The 26,680-nt window shown below is 43.5% G+C and overlaps 1 protein-coding gene across 1 annotated transcript in view; it reads left to right on the top strand.

The window, feature by feature from the left end:
• Window positions 1–26,680, top strand: part of prlra (prolactin receptor a) — a 78,262-nt gene that overhangs the window by 45,389 nt on the left and 6,193 nt on the right. Inside the window, exons 2-6 of the mRNA XM_084324269.1 lie at window positions 4,679–4,787; window positions 6,886–7,018; window positions 8,028–8,197; window positions 16,174–16,343; window positions 20,317–20,458. Of these exons, the coding sequence (XP_084180395.1) occupies window positions 4,715–4,787; window positions 6,886–7,018; window positions 8,028–8,197; window positions 16,174–16,343; window positions 20,317–20,458 (688 nt within the window). The 5' untranslated portion in view covers window positions 4,679–4,714. The remainder of the gene's footprint in view (window positions 1–4,678; window positions 4,788–6,885; window positions 7,019–8,027; window positions 8,198–16,173; window positions 16,344–20,316; window positions 20,459–26,680) is intronic.

Here is a 26,680-nt window from a genome sequence, read left to right on the forward strand (position 1 = left end):
AGTACAATAGAAGGTGTTATTATTGGTCAATAAGGATGGAGTGGCAGTAGGCCTACAGTATGTGTGTCCACCCATGAGTCTCTTGAGTCCTTATCTTTTACAAAGGCTTTTGCACATAGAATGAAATGGGAATTTGAAATTGCTCTGGAAAATGATATGAAGGAGAGAAAAAAAATATATATATATATGAAGATTATCCAACACACACACACACACACACACACACACACACACACACACACACACACACACACACACACACACACACACACACACATTTAGAATATTTATTTATGTCCACATAAAGACAATGTTTAAAGGACACAAATATTATCAGTGCACTTGTACATTGTGGGTTATTCTGATACATTCATGCCCAAATTGACAATGGCAACCAAAGTTACACACAAACATGGATGATGAACCTGACAATCAACACACAGCTCATGGATACAGATAGCAGCGTCTTCTCCAAATTGCACGGCTGCCAATAATTGCTGACACTGAGCAATATCTTGCTAATTGTTTGGCTCTTCTCTTCGAAAGACCGGCCATCTGAAGGCCTCTAACACCCAACTTATGAACATGACCCAGGCTTCCAAATATGAAGACTAAAAGTATTACTAAAAGATTATCCAACACACACACACACACACACACACACACACACACACACACACACACACACACACACACACACACACACACACACACACACACACACACACACACACACACATACAGCCTGTGTTTACAGAGATTAGATCATTATAATCTATCTAGCTTCCAACTGTCTGGTTTAACTAATGGTAAAGGGTAGGGGTTTGGTGGGGAGAGGAGGCGGGTTAGGTCAGGACAAATTAGTCAAAGAGCAAAGTCTTAAAAAAAAAAGAAAAAAAAGGATGTAAGTATCTTTAGAGAGTGGAGGGAAGAGATGCGGTCATTATTTGCAAGCGGGACATCAGCATTCCTCTGCAAATCCTTGACCCCTTTCTGATGAAGAAGTAAACATCTAGACTCTCGGTTGTAAGTAAGTAAGTAAGTAAGTAAGTAAGTAAGTAAGTAAGTAAGTAAGTAAGTAAGTAAGTAAGTAAGTAAGTAAGTAAGTAAGTAAGTAAGTAAGTAAGTAAGTAAGTAAGTATCTGTGTAACGGAGGTCTGTAAGTATATCCACAGTCACAAAAGTGACTGTGGCGCGTAGCGGTACTGCAAGTAAACTCATCCACCAATAAAAGGTATGCAGACACGTCACCAAGGGCAAGGGGTGAATTCACCTCTTGGTATAGTGGTCTGCGATGTGGAGACCAGGGTTCGAGACTCACTCGGGACAATCCCTTAACAGGGGTCGAACTTTAACACAACGCAGAGATGGCAAAGCGAGCCCGGCTACATCTGCACTCTGTGATACCAGCTGCTTCCCTGGCCACTTGATGAACTGGAGCGGGTCAAAGGTCAGGAGTGCTGATGAGAAACTGCTCAATCTCCCTAGACCCCAATTGACGGCTAGAGAGGAGATTTTCTGTTGGATTGCTTTGAGAGCTGTTACTTCCTTCTGTTTAACCTCTGTATTACCTCCTGGGGTCAGAGGTCAGAGTGTGACCCAAACATCATCTGCACTCGAGCACAGATTCCCGAGTCATGGCGAGAGTGCCGGCCTGAGCTGCAGCTGGGAGTGGGTCAAGCAGGCGTCCCACTGTGTGTGTGTGCGTGTGCGTGTGCGTGTGTGTGTGTGTGTGTGTGTGTGTGTGTGTGTGTGTGTGTGTGTGTGTGTGTGTGTGTGTGTGTGTGTGTGTGTGTGTGTGTACCGCTGTTATGACATAAGCCCTCGCTCACATTACATAACCGGTCACCGTATGCTCCGCGAACCAGCTGGGAGAGGGAGAGAGACACAGAGAAACGGAGAGAGAGAGAGAGAGAGAGAGAGAGAGAGAGAGAGAGAGAGAGAGAGAGAGAGAGAGAGAGAGAGACACAGAGAGACACAGAGAGACACAGAGAGACACAGAGGAACGGAGAGAGAGAAAGAGATGTTGTTGTTTTTTATCCTTGGTATAACCGTGAACCGATGAACTTCTATTTTATGTTTTTTTATTTCTTCTTTTTTATTATTTTTATCAACGTTACCCTTTCAGATGTGAGTTTTTCTGGGGTTTTTCCCATCTCATGGCTCTCATTGGCCAGTGGCCGTTGTGATTCATTGGAATGTTGGGTTACATCTTAAATTCATCTTTTATTTCCTTTATGCTTTTTTTTATAAAAAATTTTTTACAGTGTGGCGCTGAAGCCATCTAGAATAGTGTTTGTCTGTATGTTTGTACTGTATGTAAGTATATCTGTCGCCACAAAAATCGAATACTCAACATTACCACCCCGTCGAGCATGGGCGGAGTTTATGGGGGTTCAGGGGGTGCATTGCACCCCCTGGTGGCCGGGGGTGAAATTGCCTTCTTTTTTTTTTTCTTTTTTTTTTTAAATCAAGATTATTTTTATTTTAATAAAATTATAATAATTGTGAGAAACAAATCTGAATTCTATTATGTTTTGTTTTACAATACATTCATTTTATAGTAGTAATCATGTCACATTATAAGGCGAACCTTCTGTAGTGTGGCAGTGAAAGGGTTAACGGCAACGCGCGGCCAGCAGCAGCAGCAGCAGCGCGATACAAAGCCACTTATTCTGAGATGATAATTAATGTATCTGGATAACCAATGCACGAATTTTGTCGAGGCAGGTAGCGTTATTTCGGGAAAATTGATATCTATAGCCTGGTATATTTTTCGTCCACGAAAAATGGAGGCTGTAATAATTATTATTGCTCGAGAGTCTCTATGAATAATAATAATTAGAGCCTAAGTCAGTTAAAAATGATCCCCCGTAGTGCTGTGTGTGTGAGTGTGTGTGTGTGCTGCTGTACTACCTAAATAAAATAAAAAATTAGGGGTTAGGGCATTGTAAAAACGCTAAAATAATAAAATAAAGGTCAAAAAAAATCGCGCGCGCCCGATGCGCGTGCGCGCGGGTATAGTTCGCCAAGCAGTCGCACCCCCTGGCGTCAAGTTCAAACTCCGCCTATGCCGTCGAGCGGTCCAGCTTCTCTCCCTTTCTCCTGTAGTCTATGACCAGCTCTTTGATTTTGTCCACATTGAGAGAGAGGTTGTTCTCCTTCTCGAATTTAATCACAGTGTTGGAGCTGTGCGTGGCTACGCAGTCATGGGTGTACAGTGAGCAGAGGAGAGAGCTCAGGACGCAGCCCTGGAGGGCAGAGAGTCAGGGGGGGCGGAGGTGTGAGCGCCCATCCTCACCACCTGGCGTAGATCAGACAGGAAGTCCAGGATCCAGTCACACAGACTGGGGTTGACTCCTAGTTCCCTGAGCTCGGTGTCGAGTCTGGCGGGGACTGATGGGGACTAACAAAACGAACAAACAAAGAAATAATCCAGTTGCATACATTTATCAGCCCAGTGATTGATAATGCAGCCAGTATTCGTCCTTATTTCGATTTATATCAAAACTGTCCACGCGTAGTTAACAGCAGCTGACACTGAAATGATGGTAGCTCTCGTCGTAAGCAAGGGAGACGGTATACCTCCTTTTTACAAGAAAACTGTGCAGCGTAGTGTTGCTGTCAGAGGGCAAAACATACATGAGTGGGAGGTAGTATTTCCATCCTGAGCCGGTCAAGCTCAAGCCAAGCTCATGTCTCTTTTTGGCAGGGACAGTTTACAGCTGGTTTCTTTTTCTTTTTTTATTGGGTACAAACTCATAGGCATTCACACATTTTCAGGCGATTGGCTGTCAGTGGATCAAGAGTTTTTTTTCCTTCTTCACTGAGCATAATTCACATCCGTTATCTGCGGCTATAGCTCTGAGCCCAGGACCTTTGTTACCTATTAATTAGCTGACCTGACCATGCAATGGAGATAGTGAACCATTTTGTAATTTTTCAATGTAAACAAAACATAGTCCAACCAAGTCTCCTGCTGAGAGGAGGTTGTTATGACGACGAGGTTGGTGTTTTTGGAGGTTTATCTTATCTATCTAAGATGAGATAAGATAAGATATTCCTTTATTGATCCATTTGGGGAAATCCGGGCATCACAGCAGCATGGGAGAGGGGAGGTACAGGTATGGGCAGGGTAATAGTAGAAAGACATAAATATAGGCAATAAAATTTGATCTGAATATAAAATAAAAAAAAATATGAGAAAAAGAAACAGTGTAAACAAAGGTGCAGATGAGGCACTGTGTGCCCTAACGGTTATATTATATGTTACAATAAATATAGGCAATAAAGAATTTGAATTTGAATATATATACTATGGGTAAGAGTAAAAGTGAAGTACCCTAGCTGGCATGATAATACGTCATAAAGAGCGGTGGATTAACCTGACTTAACTTCTTTGACCTATTCTAGCCCCAACCATTCAAAATGTGCTGTATTTAAAAATGGATCCCCATTGTCTTTCACACTCTCAAGCTAACGAGTTGTTTTGCCCCCAGCATGCCATGTTGTCACCCAACACAAGACACAAGCAACATCTCACTGCCACCGCCGGCGCCACCAAACGCTTTTCTTGCACATGACTAGTTGGCAATACGGGTGGGTGAAACCGACCTGCCCACCCCCACCCTCACCGTCTGTGTTTTGTGTCCCCCCCCCCCCCCCCCCCCCCCCCCAGAGCTACAACATTTGACAGTCAAGGCTTTGTGGTGCCATGATGTGGAGAGCTGCGGGGGCGGCCATGTTGATGCTGTCGCTAGTCCTAGCGGGGTCGACCCAGGGAGCAGGTAAGTCACACCCCACCGTCTGGACGTTCTTACGAGATTAGACAGAAAACACAGTTCACCAGTCAGGACCCGGTACATAATGTGTGTTATGTTATAGCTATACGTAATATATTTACATAATTGTATATCGATGACTGAAACGCAAAACCTCCTATCTGAAGATTTCACTTTTTGTGAAAAAAGTGTGTTGTTTTCTTGCAGAATGCAATTTTTTTTAAGGATACCCAATACAATACACCGCTTTTGGCTTTTGTAAAATAACTTGCAGACAGACTGAATAGGTGCAGATAGGAGGTGTATCACCGTCTAAAGTGAAATCAGAAAATCCAACATTTTGCAGATAGGAGGTTTTGTATTTGTATATGTAATATATTTATGTTTCGTCTGCGAAGGTTAAAAGAAACTGTGCAAAACAGTGTGACCAGAGGTTGAACTAACAATGTTTTTGGGGGGGGGGGGGGTGCACTCACCACTAGACCAGGGCCCTGTTTCTTGTACCTGGTTCAACTAAGTCGATCAAGATGTCATTATCCAGCTTCAGTTAACCCGATGTTTGAAGCCGGGATTTTCCTGTTCCTCGAAGGTGGATTCAGTCTCGTTAACTCAAGCCAGACTTGCGACCCAGGCTAAATGCGCGCGGCCGCTTCAGTTGAAAAGCCAGCACGTATCGATAGCAGAGAATCTGATTCTCTAGCGGCATTGATTGATTAATTGATTTAGAACTTTATTAACATATTGCAGTACGGCTCAATCGCCTCGCCGACAAGTTAAATGCGTTATCTATAGGCTAATTTCAAGTCCCTCATTACCTCAATCAATCAGATTATATTTCTTTAAACTTGCCTGCTGGATTGAATAATCAAATGAGATCTTGCTAGCGAAAATAATTAGTAAAACTGTCATACAGAATAACGATACGGCTCCCTTACCCATTGATTGATGTATGGTCGATCTTTTACTTATCTTCTCTGTGGTCTAACGGGTTGTTCTTCTGACTTTCATGCAGACGACCGGGGTTTGACACCCAGTTGTCTCCTTCTTTTTGCAATATAGGAATAATTCAATTTGGTGCACGTTGAGAGCTATATAAAGAATGACATCCTCAATGCATGTAGATTTATAATATTTTAACTTAAAACTATGCTACCTTTGCGTATAATCATTAATATTATATTCCAAAAATTTATATTGGAAAGACGGGGATTCGAACACCGGTCGCCGGGTTGCCAGGATTGAGCACTACCGCTGAGCCACTGTGCCAGATGGGATAAATTCATTGTTTATACATTAATGAACGAGAGACCCGTGTTTAGAATATTCTTTGTTTTGAAGGAAGTTTTATCTCTTTATCCTCATTCATTAATGTGACGTCAACGGCTCATTCAATTTCTCAAATCCGTCAAACAGCGCATCTCATCAGACATCTTAATCCCAGTTACAATTAAAATAACCACATAATGTGTACATCGCACGAGCGAGCGCCACGGTATATATAACGTGCATTATTTAGGACAAAGTGAATTTAGTATCAGCATTTTGGGTCTATTTTACATTTCAAAAGCCCCCTCTGGAAGAATGGAGCACAAAAACGTAATTCAGAATGGTATAATGCAGATCGTAGACTGTGGGAATAATTTCAGGAAACGGGCTGTCACTTCTTTGCGGGGGCGTGGCGATGGTTCAGGCTAACTTGAACTTAAACTCTGCTTTCGACCAGGCTCAAACTTTTGGATCTGTTGTCATGGTGATTTGGAAAATCCAGGTACGGGGAACCGGAAAGTCCGGCTAACTCAGTTATCCAGTTAAAGTTATCCGGCTAACTCAGTTATCCAGGTACGGGGAACGGGGCCCAAGCCACCCACCCTGATATAAACACAGTAATACTGTGGACTGTGTATTGCCTCGTTCTACCTTGTCGACACGACAAATAAGAACTTGTAATACTGTAACTGTTAACTGTTCACCTCACTTCATCATCCCAGATGGGAACCTTGACTTGCAGTCAGGATAAAAACAACACAATGTACGAAGGAATATCACAGTATAAAAAAACACAACAAAGTCACATTTCCTCTCCTTGTGCTGTCTCTGTCTTTAGACTACACCCCTCCAGGGAAGCCCAAGCTGACCAGCTGCCGCTCCCCAGAAAAGGAGACCTTCACCTGCTGGTGGGAGCCGGGGTCTGACGGGGGTCTGCCCACCACCTACGCCCTCTATTACCGCAAGGAAATGTCAGTGGTCTCCCTACATCCCTCTTGTCTGTTCGTCCATTCATCTAATGGCGCCCCCGCCCACCGCCCCCCCCCCCATTTAATTCACAAGTTCCATTTCATGAATTTGATTCGGAAGTCAAGCCTACTTACAGACAAGTCTTTTCAGGTCTTGTTTAGGGCCAGGAGGAGAGGCGTGACTACTGTGGCTAGAGCATATTGTTGTGAAAATATACAAGGCCAGCAGTATACTGGTGCACACAGCATGATGTCACTGGGTTATACACTGTATATAACACACACCTTTAACATTAGTCACACTGAGAAGGTTCATCAACGCTGGGTTAAATATAACACACACCTTTAACATTAGTCACACTGAGAAGGTTCATCAATACTGGGTTAAATAAGATAAGATATTACTTTATTGATCCGCTTGGGGAAATTCAGGCATCATAGCAGCATGGGGGAGGGGGGAGGGGAGGTAAAAAGCAGTGTAAACAATATAACAAATCAATATGCTTAACATAACATAATTAACTCTGGACATGTGCATAATGGTCAACAAGGTGCGAGATGAGGGTATGTATGCCCTCTCAGTTATATTCGCCCTACAATAATAGTTACAATATATAATCTAAATCTAATCGAATGTATAGTCTGGAAAAAAAAGAAATGCTAAATATATGCAATATATAATCTAATAATCCAGTAATCTAAATCTAAATATAATACACACCTTTAACATCAGTCACACTGGGAAGGTTCATCAACACTGGGTTAAATATTAAACACCTTTAAGATCTTCATATATTAAACACCTTTAAGATCTTCATATATTAAACACCTTTAACATCTTCAACACTTCATATAGTGCACTATATGCTGTCAACCATTCAGTCCATTGTAGAATCTCCTTCTCTCTCTCTCTCTCTCTCTCTCTCTCTCTCTCTCTCTCTCTCTCTCTCTCTCTCTCTCTCTCTCTCTCTCTCTCTCTCTCTCTCTCTCTCTCTCTCTCTCTCTCGCTCAGCTCTGAGAGGGTGTATGAATGTCCAGACTACCACACGGCAGGGAAGAACTCATGTTTCTTCAATAAAAATGACACATCCCTGTGGATCAACTACAACATCACGGTGGTGGCCACCAACGCCCTGGGCAGCAACTTCTCCGACCCTGCCATCGTAGACGTGGTCTATATCGGTAAGGGAATACCACCTTGTTACCCCTTTGTGTTTTCTTGCTTACAGTTTTTCACGATTGCTAAAACACAAAACCCAATACCCTAAACCAAAGGACCAGTTCCCTAAACAGTTTATTCCTTTTCGAGCAATAGGTACCATGCGGCAAGATAAACAACACAGAATGTTTGATAGTGCGAGCAGGAGCACTCCTTGTTCTCCACAGGAACGTCCGGGTGGGCGGCGTCTCGATAGACAGTGTAGGCCGGCAGCGGGTGGTCCTGGGCACAGGGAGAACAAACGTTAGAGCAAGGCAGGCAATTTAGAACAGAGCAGCAAGGTAGGGTACGTCCTCGGTCCTAGGTAGGTTTAGCAACACTCGGACGATGAGTGGCAGGATCCGTAGAGTGTATATCGAGGCTGCTGATGAGCGGATCACTCTCAGCTGCGCCGATTGATGCCAGTTGACAGCGTGTGAATGCTTTGATTGATTGATTGAAAACTTTATTAACAGATTGCAGAATGGGTACAGTACAGTACAGCTCAATACACACAATTGTTAACCCATTCTCCGCCAATCACGTGTTAAGGCGGGTTTCTCCGCCATGCGTTGTCTGCCAATAACTCCGTAAGGCGTTTTTGAGATCAATATTTCATATTTTCGTCATGGTATTCATATTTCACCCACGGAGTCTTGGCTGATGCTGTCTGAGCCATCACAACTCTGCAACGCTTCAATACCGCCACCTGGTGGCCGATCGGCGAGTTGCCAAACCGGAAGTGGCCATTGGAGCTCGGTCCTTCCCCTATTTTCGTCCGGCCACTCGCTTATCGTCCCGGGGCTCAATACAGACACCGTCGATATGGATCTTTGCCATAACTCAATAATCAACATGATTTGGACATGTATTAGTAATATACAAACCGGAAATGGATCGCATCGATCAACATCCCATAATTGGGATCTGTTTGCTCCACTCTCATCGCCCAACGCTACGAGGAGACTGGGGTGAGTTTCAGCGTTTTTCTTTATCATTTTCGATACAAACTGCTCTGATCAATATATCACCCATACTACATCAATCATTTAACGTCGGTCATTGAATTATAAACGACCCCCCGTCCCCTCCGTTCACCCGCAGATGATCAGTCATGACGTTTAGGACCATGTACAGTTGAAATTTTTTATATAACGTTGATCGGTATCAAACTGCATTTGATAATCTATGCATTTATGCCTATATCTCACATTCTATGAAATACTGCAGAAAACGATAAAAACATATTTATACTCTAGACCAGGGGTGGCCAACCAGTCAGAGACTAAGAGCCACAAAAATGACTGTTGTACCACAAAGAGCCACACCATATACCAGCGTTTCTCAACTTTTTTTTCAGTCACGGCACCCTTCATGTGTTTATAGGTCTCACCCTCTGGCCTCTGAAGTTGCTAATGTCTTTTTTATTTGGGCCTCACAGGGTAAAAAGTACCCTGTAAGACCCACGGTTGCAAAATTACAAAATCACTTTTAGCCATTTAAAAAATGTTAAGCACATGTATAGTCAAGTGGTCCTGTTGTTCAGCCTCACAATGCTATTTGATAGTAAATGTGTTTATATGTCCCACCCTCTGGCCTCTGAAGTTGCTAATGTCTTTTTAATTTGGGCCTCACAGGGTTAACCTCTTAAGCCCGAGATATACAGTAAAAGTGTATATTTTCAGCATTACGTTTGTTTACCAATTATTTTAACTGTTATTAGTGAAATATAAGATTATAGAAATCTAAGGGCATTGAGTTGGAAACCGACGCATATTGACAGGAGGAAGTGGCACAGCCAAAAGTGAGTGTATTCTTTTGAAGGAAGAGACTCAGGGCTTTCGAATTTTGAAAAACTACCCTACCCAGCTCACACCAGCCCCTGTCAATCATCTGACTTCTGGATTTACTTTTTTATTTCTCTTCTTTTTTGGGATTATCTCCCACAAACCTGAACGTTATTGCCATAAAACAGAACGCAGTTAGTTTCTCTACCTTTCTGTGAACGTCTTGCAAAAAACGGTGTTGCAATACGATGAAAAATGGTGGAGAAATTTACATTATAAAAAAGATGGCAGAATTCAGTACTATATCTACAAAACCTTCTGTTTAATCATTTTCCCTTTATTTATTTGCTTCGATTTTTCAGGTCTGGTCAATTTTAGCATGGTGTTATTCACAGTCAAAGATAAAAAAAAAATTAAATAGAATTGATATTCTCCTTTGGTTCATTACAATTTACTCAAGCCTAGTAACAGACACACTATTTCTGACACTGATCCATATATGTCCCTAGATTCAGATACCAAGAACATGCAAATTGACCATTTGAAAAAAAATATATATATGTTTATTCTACGTCCTTATGGAATGAGTGACATAAAAAAAATAAAAAAAAGTAAAAAAAAAGAAGTAAAATCTTTTATTTATTTTTTTAATGGATGGAAGAGCCGCACATTGACGGGCAAAGAGCCGCATGCGGCTCGTGAGCCGCGGGTTGGCCACCCCTGCTCTAGACGGTATTTTAGTATGAATGTGTGAATGAAAAAGTAAAACGCTCCTACATCCTGAACGATAGATAATTGATGTTGAATGGGCCATAGTAATGTCAATTTAGCAATACAATTTAAAAAGTTATAGCCCTGCAAAGAAGGTGAACATCTCCATAGACAAATAGCGCTGGCAGAGGATGATTTAGGATGATCAAAGTGGTGGCAGAGAATGGGTTAAGGGGATGCAGACCAGAGAAAGACTTTTGTCTTGTTTACATCAGGGTCCCCCATTTTCAATTCATCATAACATATATGACATACACGACATACAGATAGACAGTACTGCTACATCTATACATTTATGACATACCAGATTTGCAAATACAGTACTGTTTGTGATACAAAAAGAGAGTACCACCTCCAATGTACAGTCCCCCCCCCCCCCCCCCCACCTACCCAACCTCCTCCAATGGGGGGTTGGTTAGGCGGGGTGGGGGAAACTGTACAACTGTACAAGCAAAACTGTACATTGGAATATCGACGAAACCATACTTGGTTCTAAGAAGAGGGTCTTGTGTATTATTGGGTTAGGTCATTTACTGTACATTGGAGGGGGTTGGGTTAGGACATTTACAGGGGCCAGTTTCGAATTGCAGTCTCCCGTAGGTGTTCTTTGAGAGTGGTTTTGAAAGTGGGTAGTGATTCACATTCCTTTACAGCTTTGGGTAAGGCGTTCCACATTGATGTGGCATAATTGCGAAACGTGTTTAGTCCCTTGTTTGAGCCGAATCTGGGTTTTACATGATTTGTGGAGCTCCCTCTGGTGTTGTGGTCGTGGTATTCACTGACCTTTGGTAGGAAGCTGCCCATATAAGGGCACGGAAGGAGGGGGAGAGAGGTAGGCCCGGGCCGTGATTGTGACACATGAGCGCTACAAGTGGCCAAAATCGCACATTATCTTTAGCCCTAAGCATCAACATTCCATTATGAAAATGAATGCTCAAAGTAAATATATATAGTACCATTTTGAAGATAACAACTAGGGCTTTCAAATGATATAAAATATCTGTATGATTATCATGATTATTATTATTCATATCTTTCATATTTGATACAGAAATTATTACAAAAATCTTGTCCGGCCACCACATGGGTATGGGATATAGACAATTATGTGGGCAATATAGAACAGCTGACAGATTAGAAATATCATCTATTGTTCAAAGGTTATGACACTGCTGTGAAGCACTTTGGGCTGCAATTCTTGTATGAAAGTTTATTATTATTGTTATTGTTATTATTAGTATTATTATTATTAACACATTAACTGCCACGCTTATATCCATCAATGTATGATCACTGCCACCAGTATAAGCCTATGGAGATGTTTACCTTCTTTGCAGGGCTATAACTTTTTTAATTGTATTGCTAAATTGACATTACTATGGCCCATTCAACATCGATTATCTATCGTTCAGGATGTGGGAACGTTATACTTTTTCATTCATAGATTCATACGAAAATACCGTCTAGAATATAAATATGTTTTTATCGTTTTCTGCAGTAATTCCTAGAACGTGATTTATAGGCATAAACGCATATATAGATTATCAACTGCCGTTTGTTGGCGATACACGCTATATTAAAAATGTCAGCTGTACATGATCCTAAACGTTATGACTTATCATGCACGGATGAACCGGCGGGGGGGGGTCGTTTATAATTCCGTGATCGTCAGTAAATGCTTTATGTAGTATGGGTGATATATTGATCAGAGCAGTTTGCATGAATAATAATAAACAAACACGCTGAAAATGACGTCAGCGTCCTCTTACCGTTCGCCGATGAGACTGGAGGAGAAAGATCCCACTTATTTGACGGCGATCGACTCGATCCATTTCCGGTTTGTATAATAATAATAAACGCCCAAATCATCTCGATTATTGAGTTATGGCAGCGATCCATATACACGATGTGTGTCTAGAGTCCCGTAACAATAATGTGAGTGCCGGACGCATTTCCCCGGTGCACAGAGATCACAAGAGATCCATTTCCGGTTGTAACTCGCCGATCATCCACCAGGCGGCAGTATTGAAGCGTTGCAGAGTTGTGCAGGCTCCCACTGCATCAAACCAGGCTCCGTGAAGGAATTATGAATAACATGGCGAAAAAATGAAATATGATCTCAATAACGTCGTACGCCGTGGAATGGCAGAATTAGCATGAACTTGAATCACGTTGTACGACGTTTTTGGCGCAGGATGTGTTAATACCAATAATAATAATAATAATAATAATAATAATAATAATAATAATAATAATAATAATAATAATAATAATAATAATAATAATAATAATAATAATAATAATAATAATAATAATAATAATAATAATAATAATAATAATAATAATAATAATAATAAAAAAAAATAGTGCTTCTTTGTACCTCTCTAGTCTGACCACAGCTGTTATCTCAGACAACTCTGTTATTGACACGGTTCTCCCTCACCCAACTACTATTAATATATAAGTATTATGATTCAACTCAACTCATTCAGAACGCAGCGGCCCGCCTGATCTCAAACCTACCGAAGTCGGCCCATGTCACCCCACTTCTTAGGGACCTGCACTGGCTCCCCATTGCTGCACGAATCCGCTTCAAGGCCCTCGACCTAGCATACCGTGCGGCAAAGGGAACCGCTCCCGCCTACCTCCGGTCAATGGTCTCTAACTACACACCCTCAAGACCCCTACGCTCTGCATCTTCTGGCCGCCTCAGACCTACTCCTATCCAAGCTCCGGGAGGGTCATCAAAGAGAAGTCGCCTATTCTCAGTCCTTGCCCCACAATGGTGGAATGAACTACCCACCCCAGTTAGGACAGCCGAATCACGTCCAATCTTTCGCCGTCGACTAAAGACGCACTTCTTCAACCATTATCTGAATTTAAAAAAAAAAACGAATCCACACAAATGTACCAAATCGAATATTTTATATAGCAAAAGGTATATACAACGTTCACTTAATTACATTTATGATTTGAAATATGAAACATGCACTTTTATGGCAAATGAGTATTCGTAGGTAAATCAACATTGAATGTCCAATCTCTGGTTACGCAGGGAGTAAGTATACAACCTGGAATATTTAGGAAACGATAGCGATGGTACTTAAATGATTATAGCTGGATACACTAAGGGGGGGGGGGTCCCGCTGGTTGTAAGACAGTAGATGGGGGGGGTTAGAGAAGCCGCTGGCGGTATCCCATCTGGCCGACGGTGTCTTGGGAGAATCCAAAGTCTTGGACACGGTGCCCACAGAACCTCGGTCCGCAGACGAATACAGCTGGACCCTCTGTGGACGGTAGCTGCCGGTCCACAACGGAGAGACGTGAGGCGACCTCACTGGTGTAGAGCGCCGTCTCACCTGGAGTCCTCTCCGGGGGGTAGTTCCAACACTCCGCAGTGTTGGCCTTTATCCATGGAATAATCAAAGCACACAAAGCATAATCCAAGCCGTGGAAGGCTCGCCGTCGTCCGGGTAGAGTAATCCAATATACAGGTCCAGTCGCTCTTGGCCCGGAGCTCCTCGGATGCAAGCACCACTAGGGGTCTGCTCAGCCTGGTTAAGCGTCCAGATAACGTCAGGAACGATGGGGGTACTGATAACTTTAGAACTCTAACCGAACGATGCACCATACATAAATAGACTATTATTAGCTTAATAGAATACGTCCAACTCGACGGTATAGTGCCAAACTATGACTATTCAACTATTAATCTACACGATATCTCAATGCCTATTCTGGGCCAAGTAGGCCTTACTACACCACACGTGCGTCGTGGGGAGGCTTTGCGTCTGTCACTCTGTTGGAGGGTAAAGAACTGGACTAAAAAGGAAAGTTCTACTTTACTTGCGCCATATATATATGCGCTATGAACAAATAGTACCATTCGTATTTCGCCCGACATATTCCTGCGCGGAACCGGGGCTTGCCACGACATGTTAGGCGGCACGATTGAACTTGGACCTAGGGGTATGGCAACCTGGCGCCAGGTTCTCGTCCAATGGTAGAATGAAACTATTATGGGCTGTTTAGTAGACTAAAGGGATATTCAGTGCATATTGTACAAGGAATATACAGGGGATATCAAACGATATACAAATACAATTAAATATATATATATAAATAAATATATATATTCGGTTTAATCTGATCCTTCACAACACCAGGGGTGGCCAACCAGTCAGAGACTAAGAGCCACAAAAATTACTGTCGTACCACAAAGAGCCACACCATATACCAGCGTTTCTCAACTTTTTTTTCAGTCACGGCACCCTTCATGTGTTTATAGGTCTCACCCTCTGGCCATTCGTACGCCGTGGAATGGCAGAATTAGCATGAACTTGAATCACGTTGTACGACGTTTTTGGCGCAGGATGTGTTAATACCAATAATAATAATAATAATAATAATAATAATAATAATAATAATAATAATAATAATAATAATAATAATAATAATAATAATAATAATAATAATAATAATAATAATAATAATAATAATAATAATAATAATAATAATAAAAAAAAATAGTGCTTCTTTGTACCTCTCTAGTCTGACCACAGCTGTTATCTCAGACAACTCTGTTATTGACACGGTTCTCCCTCACCCAACTACTATTAATATATAAGTATTATGACTCAACTCAACTCATTCAGAACGCAGCGGCCCGCCTGATCTCAAACCTACCGAAGTCGGCCCATGTCACCCCACTTCTTAGGGACCTGCACTGGCTCCCCATTGCTGCACGAATCCGCTTCAAGGCCCTCGACCTAGCATACCGTGCGGCAAAGGGAACCGCTCCCGCCTACCTCCGGTCAATGGTCTCTAACTACACACCCTCAAGACCCCTACGCTCTGCATCTTCTGGCCGCCTCAGACCTACTCCTATCCAAGCTCCGGGAGGGTCATCAAAGAGAAGTCGCCTATTCTCAGTCCTTGCCCCACAATGGTGGAATGAACTACCCACCCCAGTTAGGACAGCCGAATCACGTCCAATCTTTCGCCGTCGACTAAAGACGCACTTCTTCAACCATTATCTGAATTAAAAAAAAAAAAACAATAAAAAAAAATCGAACCCTAACTAACCGTACTGTCATGCACTTGTCCTAATAAACTAACCTACACTGTAGCACTCAACACTTTGATGAACATTGTTGCTCAGCTGATAGAGTTGTGCCCTTCCTGATGGCTTGTCGTACAGAACTTGTAAGTCGCTTTGGATAAAAGCGTCAGCTAAATGACTAAATGTAAATGTAAATGTAAGTATGTTATAAGAGTAGCTCACCCCTAATCAAATAATGTCACAAGATTATATAATTCTATGGTGAATTCTGTCACATCCCCACTCACCCTCTCTCCTCTTTCCTCTCTCTTCTCTCTTCTCTCCTCTCTCCTCTCTCCAGTCCAACCCCACACTCCAGAGAATGTGACGGTGGTTGTGATAGAGGACAATGATAGAGGGCCCTTCCTCCGGGTGTCCTGGGAACCGCCCCGCAAGGCCGACACTCGCTCGGGCTGGATCACCCTCATCTATGAGCTCCTCGTTAAACTGGAGGGAGAGGAGGGCTGGGAGGTAGGTTACATTACATATCAGTCTGTGGGAGAAGAGGGCTGGGAGGTAGGTTACATTACATATCAGTCTGTGGGAGAAGAGGGCTGGGAGGTAGGTTACATTACATATCAGTCTGTGGGAGAAGAGGGCTGGGAGGTAGGTTACATTACATATCAGTCTGTGGGAGAAGAGGGCTGGGAGGTAGGTTACATTACATATCAGTCTGTGGGAGAAGATTACTGGTAGGTTACATTACACATCAGTCTATGGGAGAAAAGGGCTGGGAGGTAGGCTACATTACACATTAGTCTATGGGAGAAGATTACTGGTAGGCTACATTACACATCAGTCTATGGGAGAAGTTGTTGAATGGTAAGAGTCCTTTCTTAGCACTAACCTCACTTCGTGCACAGCACTGAATAAAAATCCACAATGTACCTTTACATACCAGCATCCGTCTGGCCACACCCCTATCCGCTACCTTCATAAGCAGGTGTGTGGTCACCTACTCGCCTCCTTCTTCACTTTCACCACAAGGAAGTGCCTGTTGTATACCCCACTTGACGAGGTTGTTTAGCTGAAGAAAGTTGAGTTACGTGTTTACATTTTTTCTTGCTTTTTTCTTTCTCTCATAAATTTTAAAAGAAAAAAGCTAAGTCATAATGTTTACCTCGGAGGGTCGCGCTAGCAACGTCACCCTTCACCAGCGGTTCTCCATTGCCTCCTCTGTCGTGCGTCTTGGAGCGGGGTTGAGGCCTCTTTCGTGGTCGGCAGCCGCGCCCGGTAGGCGTCCGATAGATAGTTTGCCTCTCCAAGGAGCTGGTGCACCAGCGCCGTCTCCTGTGCGATGGCCTGGTTCCGGCTCTGGTTCCTTTGCCTCCGGAGAGTCGTCCGCTGTTGGGCGGCCGGCTCCTCTGGTGGCGGAGGATTTGAGACGCAAACTTTTTGCGTCGGCTCGCTCCCGTCGCAAGATGGTGGCTTGTAGACGCGAACGGCCTGGTTTTGGTGAGTTGCTGGAGCCGGATGAGGATGCGTCTGATTCTCCATGGCCAATGGAAACAGAGGACTACATGGTAGAAGCGGACGGGTTCTTGTTCGACGCCCCGGTGGAGACATGTCCGCCGCCCGTGCAGGTAACACTGGAGGGGGGTGAGAGGTCTCCTTGGGGTTCCTCGTACGCAGATGTTGGGTTAGAACCTCCGACTCGGCGGCGGGATGCCCTGCTATCAGCCACATCAGAATGTGGCTCTGTAACCAGTAGTCTGCTGCATGTGAGGGATGCGAGCTCGGTGGGGGAAAGTATGCAGGGGGAACTGCATGCTTTGTTCCCCGAGCTCATGGCGGCGGCGGCAGTCGCAAACGGCGTGCCGTTGCCGCAGCCACTGCCTGTTCCTGTTCCTGATGATCTCATAGGTCATCTATGGCAACGCCGTCCTGTGAGAGGGATGGACGTTGTCTGTCCATTTTTCCCCTCAATGGAGGCCTACGTCCGTCAGGGACAGGTGGTCTCCCACATCATGGGCCTCACCCCCGCCTACGTGCAAGTCACGAGGGTGGTGGGTTTGGTAGACGGCATGAAGGAGGGGGTGCCTCGGCTTGATAGGCCGATGGCAGCTCTCCTTTGTCCTGAGGTGGTGTGGGAGCCGTTACGAAAGCCGGTTCCCCAAGGGAAATCGGCGAGGCGGTTGGCTTTCTGGAGTGACCAGTCATTTATCTCCGCGACTCAATCTCTGGCTGCCACTTCTAACATCGCGCATCTGGCGAGATTCATGTCCGGGATACTGACGGGCGGTATGGAGCTTCCCGAGCCGCCGGGCCCGGTCCGAAGTAATGTTTCGTCGACCCGTAGGCCTGGAATAACCCTTTTTTGAAGACTGAAACACTTGTACTGCGGTATAGCCAGTGTATACCCGCAGGTGTGTTTTGGAGTTTTTTCTTGAGGGGTTATAGGAACAACCACCGCATGTGGTACCAAGAGGGTGGTTGATTCCCTGGTGTGTTGGAGCAGAGTCAACTCCCGGGTTACCCGGTTGAGTGTGCCCCTGCACGTTCATGACGTCTGCCAATCGTGTCAGCCTTCTCTGCCTCGGCCCCTCTGGGTCGGGGTTTTTTGGTAGAGGCTTTGTCATGGTGCGCAACAATGCCAGCATACGCCCCTTCCGCCGGGGTGCTGTTTTCAGTTGACCCCTTTGGCGCCTGTCTCGTCCGCAGTGCTCCAGGCTCGGGTCTAACGCCTGCTGCCTGGTTTAAGGGATCGACCCCTCTGGGGTTGTCTCCCCGGTGCGCTGCCTGCTTCCGCTGTAGTATAGCTATAGCCTTTTGAGTGCTTCAAGTTACGGCCATGCTGACTGCCTGTGTTGCAGGGTCAGTGTGCCAGGCGGCGTACTAGTGGGGAAAAGGGCCCGCTCTTGGAGGGGCCCTGTCCGAATACGCTGGCGATGTGGGGGGCGGTGTCACTAAGTGACCGCCTGGTGAGGTCTTGATGCTTTGGCGTCATTGACCCCGTGATTTTGGGGGCAGTAACGAGGGTTGTTCCTTCCGTTCGTTCCCTGGTGGCATGCGGGTTGTGCGTGTGCGTAGTCGTGGGGTCAAGCCACGGTCTGCTCACCCTGTGCGTTGAGTTGCTCGAGTTTCTCTTCGCACGGTCGGATCCGTCTCCCTCCCGTCCTCCAATAGGGAGGGTATCCTCCATTAGGGAGGGTCGGGGGGCTCGGTCCTCTCCGGTCTGATGGTTGTGGGGGGCCTCAGCGGAATACATTTGTCGAGCTTCTGGCTCCCGCTCAGCTCCTGTAGTGCAGATGACGCTGAGCGGAGCCAGTATGATATAGAACGTAAGGTTATGTATATAACCAAGTTCGATGAATACTGGTGACGCTCAGCGTCGGGACGCCACTGCGGCCCTTGACCTCGCCTTGTGGTGAAAGTTTGGGAAGGAGGCGAGTAGGTGACCACACACCTGCTTATGAAGGTAGCGGATAGGGGTGTGGCCAGACGGATGCTGGTATGTAAAGGTACATTGTGGATTTTTATTCAGTGCTGTGCACGAAGTGAGGTTAGTGCAGATGACGCTGAGCGTCACCAGTATTCATAGAACTTGGTTATATACATAACCTTACGATAGTTAACCACAAACCAATGCATAGTCAATGGCAGAGTCAAGCTCCTGTCTGTACAAACTGAAGTTGTCCACACATCAGAAGTGTCCCTTTATAAAGCACGCTAGTGGAAATCAATGGGGGATAAGCATTCTGAATTACATTGCTTAACAATATTCATGTTTCAGGCCCTCCCACTGACTTCCAGTAGCATGCTTTATTAGCAAGATGCTAACAGATGCTAGTATCTTCTGCTCATGGTGTCGCAGAAACCAAATCACTGGCGCTAGTGTTTTTTGGACGGACAGAAAGGACTCCCAGTTTGCCGGGAAATCAGACGGCTTCTTAAAAACTGTGGACTATCCCTTTAACTTACTCTGTCATCATCTGATTGAACAATCTTATCACACTTTTTACTGTAACCTTGCTATTTACAATTTTAATTGTTATGCTCGCTTATGCCTGTATTTTTTACTGTTGTTGTACGTCCGTTCTATTTTATCATTTTTATACTATTTTTAAACTTAATCATTTTAAACTATTTTATTATTTGTATTACTGAATGAAACTGTAAACAGCCTATTGGGATGCTAGATCCTAATGTCAAACACTGTGATTTACCATACCTTGCTATGCTCGCTCATGCCTGTATTTTTTACTGTTGTGAAGCACTTTGAACTGCAACCTCTGTATGAAAAGTGCTATACAAATAAAGTTATTATTATTTTCAACAAATATGATATGACTTGAACAAGGGAACGAGTGATGTACCTTGAAGTGAAGGTTCTCTGCTTCTCTTCTAGAGAAATCTGAGGCACAGCAATCAACTCCATGCATTACTCACTAATGTTATCTCAACTGTGTGTGTGTGTGTGTGTGTGTGTGTGTATTAACACCAGGAGCACCATGCAGGTCAGCAGAAGATGTTCAACATCTTCAGCCTGCGTTCTGGTGGGGCGTACATGGTCCAGGTTCGCTGTAGACCAGACCATGGCTTCTGGAGTGAATGGAGTGCCACCGCCTACATCAAAGCTCCTGATTGTAAGTCAGCCTAGTAATCAGCACCTGCTCTGCAATGTCAGTATATGAACACTAGTGCTGGATATAGGGGACATCTCATATTGCAAATCTTTTGACAGATATTGCATTTGCGATATGATTCATGATATTAGAGGGAATTGTGTTATTTCTGTCATTATTTTCATTTTCATTGAAAAAAGGTATCCATGTATTAAGTAATAATGATGATAATGATGATGTGATTTTTGTGGAGATCTTTGCCAAAGACCCTCTATGAACCCCTTCAGTCTGGCTTCCGTCCTGCTCACAGCACTGAAACTGCACTGGTCAAAGTCATCAACGACCTCCTCATCTCCGCTGATGCTGGTGCCCTCACCAACTGGGTGTTGAGGGCACAGCACTTGACTGGTTTTCCTCCTATCTCACTGACAGACATCAATTCATCTCCATCTCCGGCCACACCTCTTCCCCCTCCCCAGTCACACAGGGGGTCCCCCAAGGCTCAGTCCTAGGCCCCCTGCTCTTCATCTGCTACATTCTCCCCCTCTGTCACATCATACGTAAATACCACCTCAACTTCCACTGCTACGCTGATGACACCCAAATTTACATCAGTACACAATCCCCCCACAGCCCTCCCCTCAGTCACATCGAATCCTGCATCACTGAACTTCAAACCTGGATGACCCATAACCTCCTCAAATTAAACAGTGACAAGACGGAACTTTTCATCATTGGCACCATCACCACCCTCACCAGATCCGGACCCATCACACTCACCATCAATGACTCCACCATCACCCCCTCCCCCCTAGTCTGCAACCTCTTTGTCATCCTCGACCCCACCCTCTCATTTGACCCCCATGTCCGCTCCATTGTAAAAACATCATATTTTCACCTCTGCAACATTGCCAAAATCCGTCACTGCCTCTCCCCCCCTGCTGCTGAATCCCTCATACACGCCTTCATCTCCTCCCGCCTGGACTATTGTAACTCCCTCCTCACTGGCATCACCTCCCGCTCCCTCCACAAACTGCAGATGGTCCAGAACTCAGCCGCCCGCCTCCTCACTAACACCCGGTCCCGTGAACACATCACTCCTGTCCTCCACTCCCTCCACTGGCTCCCGATCAAGGAACGCATCAACTTCAAGAATTGGAAATACGAAATTGGAATGGGAGAAAAATAGAAAATAAGGAGAAAAAGTTGATAAAAAAAAAACACTACTCCTCACCTTCAAATCCCTCCATAGCCTGCCCCCCTGACTGACCTCCTTCTCCCCTACTGCCCCACCCGTTCCCTCCGGTCCTCTTCCACTATTTCCCCCACTGTCCTGTCATCCAAACTTAAACGTTGTGGTGACCGGGCTTTCTCACGAGCTGCACCCAGACTGTGGAACACCCTCCCTCAGACTGTCTGTGACTCTCCCTCACTCTCCACCTTTAAATCCCGACTCAAAACCTACCTGTTCTCCCAAGCATACAACCATCCCTACCCATAACCACCCTCCTCCAACCTACCACCTCCCTTTCCCCTTCCCTACTTTCTCTCCCTCTCCTGCCTCCCCTTCCCCTTGGTTTCCTTACTTCCCTGACTGTTCCCCTACTGGACTCTGTATCTGTTACTTGTTACCCGTGGTTGTATGTCCTTTGTCCTCATACTTATTCCCTGTGGTTCTTTGTTTCTTTGTTCATTTGTTTTTGCTCATTGTCAGCGTCTTTGGGTTCTTGAAAAGCGATTTATAAATAAAATGTATTATTATTATTATTATTATTATTATTATTATTATTATTATTATTATTATTATTATTATTATTATTGTTTCTTACGTCTGTAGAATATGATTTCTAGGCCTTTTCTATAAATTGTTCAGCCCTAATGAACAATAGTCAGGAGAGTAATGGCGGATACTGATATAACGTATACTTTCAACTCGTCATATTACAAAATGAAAGGGTACTCCACCCATTTTAAGAAGCCTGTCAGACTTGCTACAAACTGTCATTTCAGCCCATTCAAAAAGCACCAGCACCAGTGTTTAGATTTTTGAGATATTTGAGGTAGAAATTGTTAGCACTTCTACACTTCTATTGTTGGCACTTCTACAGGAGGTAGAAATAGTCCAGTCCTATAGGTATCTCTGTGTCCACCTGGACAGCAAGCTGGACAGGAAGAAGAACACAGATTATGTGTTCAAGAAAACCCAGTCTCTGCTTTTTCATTTGAGGAAGCTTAGATCCTTTGATATCAGCAGGTCACTTATTCATGTGTTCTACCAAGGTATCCTTGCTAGTGTCCTTTTTTATGCTGTGCTCTGACAAAAACATATATATTATAAAATCATTAAAAAGGCTGGCTCAGTGATTAGCCTCCCTCCTGATTCCTTGGAGATCATTATTGCCAAGCGAACTAGGACTAAATTGACAGTGATGGGCAAGCTACTTGGAAAATGTAGCAAGCTACACTACAAGTTACTCTCGATTAAATATAGCTCAACTACAATGGAAGCTATACCCAGATAAATGTAGCAAGCTACACTACAAGAACATGGCAAAAATAGCTAGCTACATCTGTACTCCTTTTTTATTTTTTTTTACTTCATGATCAAGTGTCCACCAAACAGGCAAAAAAAATGCTCAGTTTCTTTTCTATTCTATCTTTATGTATTATTTATCCCTAAACTCTGCATCTTCTGGCTGCCTGATACCCTCTCCTAGCTGAAACCTGCCCACTTTATCAACCAAAAACACACTTCTTCAATATCTGAATTTTAACTAATAATAACTGTCTTACTGCATTTTACTATTATGCTACCATGTCTATACTACCACCAACTATGCTAATATGTCTATACTACTACAGTAGAGTATGTACTCAGAGTATAACACTCAAGCTTGACACTGCTAGACAAACAATACTACTTATCCTTGGCTGCTAGATATGTACCACTCCTGCTGACTTGTTGTACACAATTTGTACGTTGCTTTGAATGAAAGCGTCAGCTAAATGACCAAATGTATTTAAATATGTAACTCACAAAACATTCCATGGCCCCAAAATCATGTGGGGACCCCAGACCACAGATCAGATCAATCACCATGGTAAGTTAACAGACGAAGAAAGTGCCAACACAGCCCAATTCTGCAGTGCACGGCGGCAGTTTAACAACATTATTATTGCCTTACCTTAGATATGCCGCGCCTGCATCCCACAACTTCATCTTTTCCATTCATTCATTCCATGGAGAGGCATTGTTGTTATTGACATCATCTTCATCAATGCCATCACAAGCCCTGGAAACATCGAATCCCTCTGCCATTTTGCGCGGACTGGTTCATTCATCAGTGGTCTGTTTTGATTTTCACTTCCTGATTTGCGGTTGGAGTCCCGCCTTATCCTGCCTCTGATTGGCCTCCCCGTAATGTTTTGGCCTAACCATACCCAATCGTGAGTCGTCATACTCATATCTAAACCAACCAACCAATCATAGTGGGTTTTCTACGGGGTGTTTTTTTTTCTCCTCACAAATCTTTATAGTCTAGACTGTTTCTCCCGATATAGTAGCGTTGTAGCGTTTCCTCGTCGCTACGTCACTACTTCGTTCTATAAATAGCTGCGCTACAGAAAACGCTACATGATTCAAAAGTAGCGACGCTACCATCACGCTACTGAGAAATGTAGTTAAGCTATGTAGCGTCGCTACTTGTAGCTAGCTACTGCCCATCACTGTAAATTGAACACCATTCTATCTTTTGAAGGCCACCCTCTGTACAATATATTTGATGCTCTGCAAAGCTCATTTAGCGATTGATGCCTCGATGCTCTACTGAGCGAGTGAGAGGGTCCTTTGTTCCTGCTGCGGTTAAATTCTTTAACGAACACCGCTAGCTCTGTGTTGAGAGGCTCTCTTCTTCTCTTCTTTTTACTGTGTTATGTAACTTGTACAGTATGTAATTGTTTCTTGTTTGTGTATTTGTATTCGCTCTGGTGGCAAACCATGTTTCCCCTCAGGGATTAAGAATAAAACCATACCATACCACTTGTGGAAGTCAATCAAACTACTTCCTGTCAGTTTCACAACATAGTTAAATGTATAGAAGGTTTTTCCCAGGCAGTAGATGCAAGACAGATGGTATTGGTGGGGTATACAGTATACTAAATAACAGAGACTGTTTTCATGTTTTTGTATGTTAAAGGGGCACTTCATCAAAAACAATGCTGATTTATTTTGCACATAATCTCACACGTCTAAAAACAGTTTTGCACATTACATTTTACATTTATTGAGAGTAAGTGGGTTTGAATATGACCACCATTGATGTAATTGGGGACATTAAATCATTGTGTTGTCTTAATTACAGCTCAATGACATGATTAGGTAGCAGTCTCTATGAGACAAGGGCCCTATTCCCCGTACCTGGCTAACTGAGTTAGCCGGATAATTTTCAGCATAGCTTGACTTAAGCCAGTCATTTCCGTTCCCCGACGTCGGATTTTCTAAATCGCCATGGTAACAGATCAGAAAGTTTGAACCTGCTCTGGAGCATGGTTAAGTTCAGTTAGCTGGATGAACCATGGCCACACCCTCGCAAAGAAATGCAGCTCGCTTCCTGAAATAATTACCACAGTGTAGATCTGCATTATACCATTCTAAATTATGTTTTTGTGCTTCGTTTTCCTAGAGGGGGCTTTTGAAATGTAAAATAATAGACCTAAATGCTGATAATAAATCATATTCAGCCTATAGATTTACTTTGTCCTAAATAATGCACGTCATATTTATACGGATACGGCGCTCGGAGTCGCGATACACACTGCATGTGGTTATTTTAATAACGGATCATTGCAAATGTGAATCCCGCTGGGATATTTTGAATGAATGAAACCTATCGGGAGTTTGGCTCTGATTAGTTTCATATTCTCTGCTCGCTGTGGATGTATTTGCTTAACAGAGCGCCCGGATTGTGTTTCATTCAAGCATAAATTGTGTCTAAGAAGTGTCTATGCGTGGATTGTGGATTATGAATTACGAGGAATCTGAATCTGTGGATTGTTGAATTGTATCACTCACACGTTATTGTGATATTGTAACTGGAATTAAAATGTCTGATGAGATGCGCTGTTTGACGGATTTGAGAAATTGAATGAGCCGTTGACATTAATGCATTTGAGAAAATGCATTTATCTGTTCAAGCACTGTTATCTGATGATGAACATGTGTCACTGGTATAAACCAAATGTTAATCAATTCAATGCATATGGATTATGTCCGAAACAGATTAAAACCTGATTAATAGTGAAACTGTATAGCCGGCTCCAAGCCTCTCTGACACGTTATTTCGGGGGTCGCGCCTTGAAAACTGTATTTATATATAAAGTACATGTTACCTAAGCCGAGCGCATACAGTACAGATATCCTCATAAGCATCTATTAATTCGTATCAATTAGATACTCTTTGGGCTTGTTTGTATCTACTTATTCTGAAAGAGTTTAACTAATTATTTTCGCTAGCAATAGATCTCATTCGATTATTCATTCCATTAAGCCTACTGCCATCAGGCATATTTAAAGAAATATAATCTGATTGATTGGGGTAATGAGGGACTTAACATTAGCCTATAGATTATGCATTTAACTTGTCGGCGAGGCTATTGAGCCGTACTGTATTGTACCCATTCTGCAATATGTTAATAAAGTTTTAAATCAATCAATCAATCAATGCCGTTAGAAAATCATGATTTCTGCGATCGACACCTGCTGTCTTTTCAGCTGAGGCGGCCGCGCGCACTGATCCTGAGCATCAAGTCTGGTTGGAATTAACGAGACTGAATCCACCTTCGAGGAACAGGGAAAGCATGGATTCAAACATCAGGGCCCTCATTCATCAACGTGTCTTACGCACAGATTTGTGCTTACCCTGTGCGTACGATCATTTCTAAGCAAAGAGTGGGATTCATCAATTTCAACTTGAACTTGACTTTGTGCTTATGTGTACGCACAGCTCGGACCACACTTAGCTGACGCCCAGTGGTAGAATATATTATTACAACAAGGAAATGAGCTTCTGTGCATAATAACACTGGCATGTTCTGTATGAACCGTAGTTCATTATAGTTCATTGTAAAATAGCAACAGTAGTGTAATTATGGTCAAAACCCTATAAATAGCATTTGGAATAATAGATCTTTCTCTCAGAATGAATGCAGCATGGTTTATATAGCGTTATCGGAATATACGGGGTG

Source organism: Notolepis coatsorum (genome assembly GCF_963971535.1).
Source record: "Notolepis coatsorum genome assembly, chromosome: 11".
Lineage (NCBI taxonomy): Eukaryota > Metazoa > Chordata > Actinopteri > Aulopiformes > Paralepididae > Notolepis > Notolepis coatsorum.